Source organism: Morone saxatilis, unplaced genomic scaffold (assembly GCF_004916995.1).
Source record: "Morone saxatilis isolate NCDOM2014 unplaced genomic scaffold, NCSU_SB_2.0 Contig14, whole genome shotgun sequence".
Lineage (NCBI taxonomy): Eukaryota > Metazoa > Chordata > Actinopteri > Moronidae > Morone > Morone saxatilis.
This window is the reverse complement of record NW_023339696.1, coordinates 7,891,745-7,900,399: the sequence shown is the minus strand read 5'-3', so window position 1 is coordinate 7,900,399 and position 8,655 is coordinate 7,891,745. Positions and strand designations below refer to the sequence as shown.

The 8,655-nt window shown below is 40.7% G+C and overlaps 1 protein-coding gene across 1 annotated transcript in view; it reads right to left on the bottom strand.

Moving 5' to 3' along the window:
* The window catches only part of top3a (DNA topoisomerase III alpha), a 24,924-nt gene that overhangs the window by 6,949 nt on the left and 9,320 nt on the right, over positions 1-8,655 (bottom strand). Inside the window, 1 exon segment of the mRNA XM_035655344.1 lies at positions 8,245-8,374. Within this exon segment, the coding sequence (XP_035511237.1) occupies positions 8,245-8,374 (130 nt within the window).

The window sequence follows — 8,655 nt, the reverse complement described above, 5'->3', positions numbered from 1 at the left end:
AACCACAAAAGTTCATTGGGAATTTTTTTTTTTTTTTGGTGTGAAAATGTAAAAAAAAGACAAAACAAACAAAACAAAGTTCAAGAAATACTGTATGTGTACGGTTTGAATATAATGAATAAATGGTACTGGAAATGATCGAATTTTTCTGTACCAATTTCTACTTAATGTAGGTTTAATGTATGTGTGTGTGCTTGTGCCCGCTACCGATGCCGTGTGGCTTCTCCATCCAGTGAGTATGACGTCGGCTTCAGAAAGCCGCCAGCAGACGGTAGGGAAAAGAGGTTCGTCCGGTCCACCATCTTGATAGCAGAGCGCTTGAACTGGAGCCTGCCTCAACACTGAATCAGCTAAGCATACATGAGCAGGAGTTAACTAGATCCTATCGCACACAAGCAGCAAGAGGCAGCGTTAGGCAAACTGGAAATCGCCACACACATGCTTCTTAAAAGGCAAGGTACTAAGTATTACGTAACGGAATATTCTCTTGAGACTTTAGATTGAGGCAGACAAACATTCTTAAGCTTTTTACATACAATAATTTATTAATGTGTCAGACAAAGAACATCAGTATTAGTGAGTTCACAAGAGTTCACCAGTCTGTTATCAATTCCTTAACTCTGTCACACACCACACACACCCAACACACACACAACACTCACTGACTACCCACCACACACAACACGACACACACACGCACCCAACGCTTCAGTGCTCCCCAGCACTTTCGCACTCACGGTTAAACATCCGTAGTTCTTGCAATGCATCATTATTCCCGAGTGAAGAACTTCTCCTGGCGGCCCGCATGCCCTGGTCTGATGTCGCGAGCCACCACAGTCTCCTGACCCCACAAGCATCGTCCTAAAGAGAAAACAAACTTTGTTATCTCGAGATAATGAATTAATAAGTCGTTATCACGAGATAACAGTGTGTGAAAATAAAAACAACCCATGACCCTTCTCAGCTTCCGTAGTTATCTTTGCCAGTAAAATGTATAAAATCTGAATTACGTAACATCGTATCGTCTGTGAGTCCTGATGGAAGAGCAGTTCAGTTACAGCGTCCACCTGGATACCTTTATGACATCACTGCGCCGCAGTTTGGATCTGTGATGCGTTTCAGAGCGCCGCTGCCTGACGTCGGTTACGACTTCCTGTCTGGAGTCGGCACGCTGCATTTTATTTTGAAAAAACTTCCTGTCAGTGCTGAGTGACGCGAGAGGGTCTCAGTGTGTGTGTGTGTGTGTGTCTTTCTCTGTGTGTGTGTAAATACTCACCACGTTGATCAGCTGTGCCAGAGACACCTGGATGTAAATGGTGACCTGCTGGCTGTTGTTGACAGCTGGTCTGATCAGCTTGTTGTAGCGCTCCGGTGACAACAGGTGACTCACCAGCCGTTCCTCCACCTCCGCACACAAGGCAGCTGCATACACGCACACACACACACACACACACACACACAGGAAAAAAACAACAAAGCAGCAATTTAGCAGATGTTTTGTTGATATGAAAGAGCTTCTTCTTAGTGTTATCAACCTTGTTTTGAGCATTAATGAAAGTCTTCTGCGAAAATAATTGAATTAATGACACAAAACCTGACTTCATTCACAAATATTCTCTCAACTGACCTCTTTGTCAGACGTACTGATTATCAGTATAGCTGAACATGTTCATAATTTGAAAACCCGAACACACACATGCCTGGTGCATAGTTGGCAAAGCGATGTCTAAATCTCGTGCTGTGAGGTCTCACCAATAAGGTGCTGCAGCGATAGAACATGCTGCATGTCCTCAGATGTAATGAGTGTGTAATGAGAGTAACAATGCATGCAATCTGCCGTCAGTCCATATGACAATAATGAGCCACATTTTAACAAACTCACATACGCACGCACAGCCACTGAGCCCCCGCAGGGCTGATTTCACCCTTGTAATCGACAGAGAACAGTGGGTCACAGAGCTTCAGTGATAGTGTGTGGTTTGAAACACAGACACTGCCAAACTTGTGAAACTTGTGAAGAGAATTATAAGAGTAATAAGAGTCTCAGTCTCTTATTTTGGCTTTTTCATTTTTTTAAAACCCAAACTTAACTCAACTTTAAAAAAAAGGCTCTGATTTCTACCTCTTTATCTGCTGTTCTTCTGTTGAAAATCAAGAAATATTAAGATGGATTTATCATTACCTAGTTCTCTTGCTTAACTTATCTGCAATCTAAATAATCTATTTTTCTTCTGTGCTCCTGTACAAGCAAGTAGGCACTCTGTGTCACATACACTTTCATTTAAAATCCTTTCCCCTTGTGTTTTGTCATGTACCTGTTCTTTCCTTTTCTTTTGTTTATTTTTCTGGACGTTGTTTTCTGAAAGGCTTTTGTGAACGCCTTGTTTGTGCTCCATAAATAAACTTTACTTGACGTGACTGTTGGCTATGGCTTTCCTGCTTACAAGACAGTATAAACCGGAGGGTGACAAGAGAGATAAGAGAGAGAGGTGGGTTACATAACGGGTCAATACTGTGTATATCTCAGCCGAAAGCAACATACAGTAAGCCTCCATCTTCAAAAAGGATGTTACATAAAGTATGACAATTAAACTTAATATTGTAATTATGTCATTGTCATAATTAGTTACTTTGGTAACACAAAGCAGATACCAGAGAGCCAGAAAAGTAACTAATCTCTAGAGGTATGGATGTTTTTGTCTGACCCTTTACATTCAGCTCAGTGTTGCACTGTAGTTATAACATCTGTCATGGCAACAGACATTTTCCTCTATTGCAGTAAAGAAAGAAACCAACATGAGAAAGTTACAATGTGGAAAATAAGGATGAAGAAATTATAGATAGAAACACCAAAATACACCATCATTATCATTCGTACAATATCAGATCTTCAGAAGTGAACATTAAGCTTCAGCTTTCTCCCGACATTTGTTCCCCCTTGATGATTCAGCCAGGATATCGTTAACACATATGCACATTTGTTTTCATGGATGGAATTTATTGGAAAACAAGAGTCAGACAGCCAGGCTTGCTTTTAGCTATGACCTTACCTACATCTGGAAACAACCATTCAAGATTCAGGGCCAATGAGTCAGCAAGTGTCCAGTCAGGTGTAGTGTGTGTGTGTGTTGACGTCTTAATGAAGAAAAACATTTTCAGTCCTCTGTTATGTAGCCTCCTTGAAGTGATGTCTGTTTTCATTTAAGTCATCCATGGCCTTGCCAGAACACAGCAAGCCCAAAGAAAATTGTGGTTTGCCTTTACTGGGCCAAGGGAAATCTGACTTGAACTGACAAAAACAATGACAAAAAGATTAGGAGATTTTGGAGGTGGGCTGATTCTAAAAGGTCTGCCAGTAGACAATTAAACTTCCATTAAAAAAAGGGAGTCGTTAGAAGATAAGGAGAGTTGTGTAAGTTTGTCAGTGGTTTTCGCCTTCAAACTGCTGTTAACAGTCTAAGCCAGGGGTTGACAATCTGTGGCTCCGGAGCCACATGTGACTCTCTAACACTGAGAAAATGATGGGCCCTCGCAGTCTGCATGCGTCGGGGTATGCTGCACTCACATCATACACCAGTATCGTGTGTACACTACACCCTCCAAATTTCATGGACATCAGATGATGTTTGCTATACAAAGTTCACTTCCTGTTCCCATTGGGTGGCGCTATGACTATGACATATGAATATTGGCATGTAGATGTGTTCAGGGTGGAAACGTGTATTTTGGGGAAGGAGAATGTATAGTGAAGTTATGACAACTTCCTGTTTCTTGGCGAAAGACCAAAATGAAGTGCCACGCCACGAACACGCCTTTTGACGAAAACTCACATCTTTTAATCGTGATGGTCTTTAGATTGCACTGACCAAATTTGAAGTCGATCCCGACTTTGATAGTAAAGATTGTCTAGTCTAAGCTATCTGACACTATCCTGGCTAAGCATATGACTGCTGTATGACCAGGTTTCATTCCAGTTGAGAGTACACCAATTTTAGTATAAGATATTGTGATATAGCCAACCATTAATATTGAAACAGCTGTGCAAACACTCCTGAATTGCAACATACTCATGTCCGGACATCTCAAAACTGTGCAGTTAGCAGGTTTGGACATCTATGAAGATTGTTTATTTTGGCATTTTTCTTGCACTGGTTTTCAGCATCGCACCAGCTGTCATGTCAATACACGCTCAAGATAGAAATGTTTCCATAGACATGTCAGGAACAAGCTGAAAAGAAGGAGCATTGAGTTTTAAAGGCAGGTGAAGGAAGCAGGGATATACTCTACACTTGGTCAGTCTACATTAACCTCCAGCAGGCTTCCATCTGAAGAGGAGACGGGAGAAGTGTCCAACATCTGAGCAACTATGACATGACACTAAACCTCGAGGGTAAAAGTCTTCAGAGAGCTCTGCCACAAAAAGCTCTGTCTGTCAGGATGAGAAAGAAAGGGACACATGAGAGGGGAAGAGGACAATAGACATACACAAACACAACAAACAACAGAGAGGAGTGTGAGACAAAGCCATCCCCAGATTAGTATAATCATCTGATAAAATGAAATAGGATAATTCTGTATTATGGTAATGATTCATGGGAAATCACAGTCATTCATTGTGCCTGATGGGATCACAGTCATTCATTGTGCCTGATGGGATCACAGCCTGGAAACACTTCATTGTTTATATGCAATACAGGAGCAAACTGCTGCATAATATTATGGAGGTTTCTTGTACTAATTAAAAGCAACTGGTGTGATTTAGAGATGTTGGTGGCCTGGGAAATGAGACCACGCTTTATAAATCCTGTTGGTCTAACACATTGTTTGCTTCTCAGCTTTATTTGTCACTGTGCTTTGGTTAATTGGATTAAAGCCTCGTTAATAAGAGAGAGCTGTCAAACCACCAAGTAGTGACAAAGTGATGAGTGGCCATAAAATGTACAGAACTGTCTTATTGAACTACAGTCATTATCTGTGCTGCTAAAATGAAACAAAAATAAATGATAAAAAAATATGCGTACATTAATCTTCAATTAAAGATGTGATTGCACACATAATGTTTTTGGAGCTTGACCCATACCTGGGACCAGGGCCGTAACCAGGATTTTAGAAATGGTCAGGTCATGAGTCCTCGGCCTGCTACAGGGGTTGGAGGCATTTTAATGCATTTTAAGAATAACAATAATCACTTAGGAAATAATGCCAGTGCCAACACATAGATGGAAATTGTATTGTAGCTCAGTGCCCAGTTTGGACTTTTGTTAGCTATTGATGTGTGGAGTAGCCAGGCAGAAATAATCTAATTAAAATTTGACCAAAAATGATGCAATACAAGAGAAGAAAGAGGTTCCTGAAAAGTTTTTAACTTGGAAAAGTAAAAGTTGATTCATGTAGTCACATTATAAAATGAAACACAATGGAAACATAAATCAGTATACTGTATCTTAGCCTCTGCTGCATCGATTTTGTCACACAGCTTTATGAAAGTGCGGTAAATGATTGGAGTAGCCCTTTAATATCAGCACATGGCAGATACTGGTGGTTGGTTTTATAAAGAAAAACCTAGGCACAGAAATTGTTTAAAATCACACCTTCTCAAATGGTTATCTAAACCACCATCAATCTGAGAGAGAAACACATTCTGCGTCTAAACTAACTGATTTATTGGGGCTAAATCTGTGCCAGGAGAACATGAGCAATAAGTGTTCAAAGTTACTGTTACTTTTCTTAGGATTGCTCACCCCCTGGGTCCCTCTATCTGCACTTTCACCCTCCTGTTTTTTAATAAACATTTTCTTTCTTTTTTTCTAAACACTGTCATGAACAGAAAGTCAGTGATCCCCAGAAAAGCTTTTCAGAGAGTGAAATTTAAAGTCAGTGGCTGCAAACACATACAAAAAATAAGGTTTGAGTAAAATCTATTAATTGAATGATTGCTGGGTAAATCGATCGATCCAATCAATGTTAAAAATACACATCTTTACAGTGATTTGACCTGCAGTGTGGTCTTTACTGTAGTGGCTTCACCCTTTGCTTTTCTCTGGCTGCCCTTTGATTTCCACCTGAGAGAAGATGTCATATTGCCTTAAAAATGTAAAGGGGGTGGCATAAAAATAAACCCAGCACATAGAATTACTAAACTGTGAAAGACAAATGACATCATGTGACTAGTGAAAGGACTCCAGATGTTGTAGAAACAGAGTAAAGGGCCGTATAGAGTGATGAAAGGTATGGGATTTGACAGTAAATGCTAAAATGGTAGATGAGGCTAAAATGAGATGTGTATGAGGTTGATGTAAGTAGAGATGGAGCATTAGGGAGTCTACCAGCAGGTCTCATCACACATGTATGCACACGCAAACACACACTACACACACACACACTCCTGTCCAGCTCGCTGCACTCTCCACAGCTCAATAATTCATCGCCGCTAAAATAAAAATGCCATCATCTCACAAGCACAGACTCAAACACAATCAAAGATTATTCTACGAGTATTTCTCAACCAGGTCAAAATCCGAACACTGAAATCATAGCAAATAAACATCCACACACACTGCTGGATGCAGATGATGCGGATGGATAGACGGGTTGTGTCATCAGTTCGGTGTACAGACAAATAAAAAAGCACCCAAATTCTGCATCCTTTAGCTTCTTTTTTAGGATAGTGAATTATTTAATGTGTTGCCATCTGGGGTGGCCTTTCTGAGGCCAAAACTATTTAGGCTTCAGCTGTCTTTGGCTCTGCTCAGTACGCTGTCCATATCGGTCACGTTATAAAAGAAGTCCATTCATATGCAACCGCAGCCACGTGGTCAAGTTCCAACGAGACTTTTCATATTGCTCACAGTGTATCTGCTGCCTGAAATATTCTTGTGTTTTTAGTCTCTCGTGGGATTTCCGTTTGCCCTCAAGCTTTTCATCATCTCAGACATTCCTTCCGTCTGTGAGGATAAAACCAACTATTCCTTTACTACAATGACGTTTATGTCACAATGTCTCCCTCATGTCTTTCTGTCCTGCTTTGCTCTTTTCTTCTCAGCAGTGACAGGAACATGTGCATGCTAAGTACAGAAGAGAGACAATGGCAGCAGGAAAAAGTGGCTTTTTTCTGTTCTCAACTCCCTCTGTGCCACCCTCGTCGCAAGTAACCCCTGCTTACGTTTGCACCAGTTTCTTCTAAATTCATCCGATGCAGCCATCTCTGGCTTTAACAGCACATTTCTCTGTCTCTTCATCTATCACTTTTTCTTATTCAAACAGCAACATCCAAACAAGTGTGCCAACGCAATGACTAATGGTTTACTATGAAGTGTTGACTCACTGATGTCCTCTTGACCGAACACACAACTGCCATTATGAGAAAGCAGTTGAGAATAAACAGCCTTAGAATAACCTGCAGGACAAAACTTAAAGTTGCATATTTCTGCCCACCCACATAGTTTCACCCAGGGGCTGCAGAGAAGCACAGTCAGGGTTGTGTGAGGGGGAATCGCATGGTATCCTCTTGTGTAATGCAAGCATGTAATGAGAAAGAAACATCTCATTGGAGATAGCTGTAGCACCTATTGGCACATTTTACAGCATGTAGCTGATACTGAGAGAGACAGAGAGGACAGGAGACAGAGGACTGCGTGATGAGGGACTCAATATGTCAGATAAGTTACAGCATAAGTGGAATAATATCAGATGATATAGAGAAAAAAATATGGCATGCAGGAAGAGATGGAGAGTGGCACAGATAGAGACAGAGAACTAATACATCTGAAAAAAGTGGCTGTCTGGATTTAGTCATTTTACTGTAGCAGCCAGGGTGACGTTTGATAGGAGTGACAGAGCCACAGTCATGTAATGCCTCCACTGGAGAACAGAGCACAGGTCAAGAGTCATAGAAAAGAGACGTTGAATCTGTTACACAACAAAATGGAAGTGAAGAGGTCAAAGATAGGTAAAGCGTGCTCTCTAGGTCAAATCTGCAAAACTATAACAATAATGATGTCATGTTTGTACAGTTTTACTGACATAAAAATAAAAACACATTACTAATTACATATTGATTTTTTTCCTGTACAGTAATTAGCCACTTTGTTTTCAGATCGTCTTTTTCAAAACAAACAAAGTTGCACAGAATACTGTATGTGTACGGGTTGAATGATGAATAAATGTACTGAAATGATAGAATCTTTTCTGTACCAATTTCTACTAATGTAGGTTTTAATGTATGTGTGTGTGTTTGCACCGTACCGATGCCGTGCTTCTCCATCAGTGATATGAGGTCGGCTTCAGAGAGCAGCAGCGGAGGAGAGGTCTGTCCGTCCACCATCTTGATAGCAGAGGGCTGAAACTGGGAGCCTTGCTCATACACTGGAATCAGCTAGCACATACAGAGCAGGATTACTAGGATCTATCCCACACAAGCAGCAAGAGGCAGCAGGCAAACTGGAGCCGCACACAACATGCTCTTTAAAAGCAAGGTACTTAAGTATTCGTAACTGAAATTTCTCTGAGCCTTTAGATGAGGCAGACAATTCTTTAAGCTTTTTACAATACAATAATTTCTATTAATGTGTTCAGACAAAGTAAAACATCAGTATAGTGAGTTCACAGAGTTCACAGTCTGTTATCAATCTTAACTCTGTCACACACACACACACA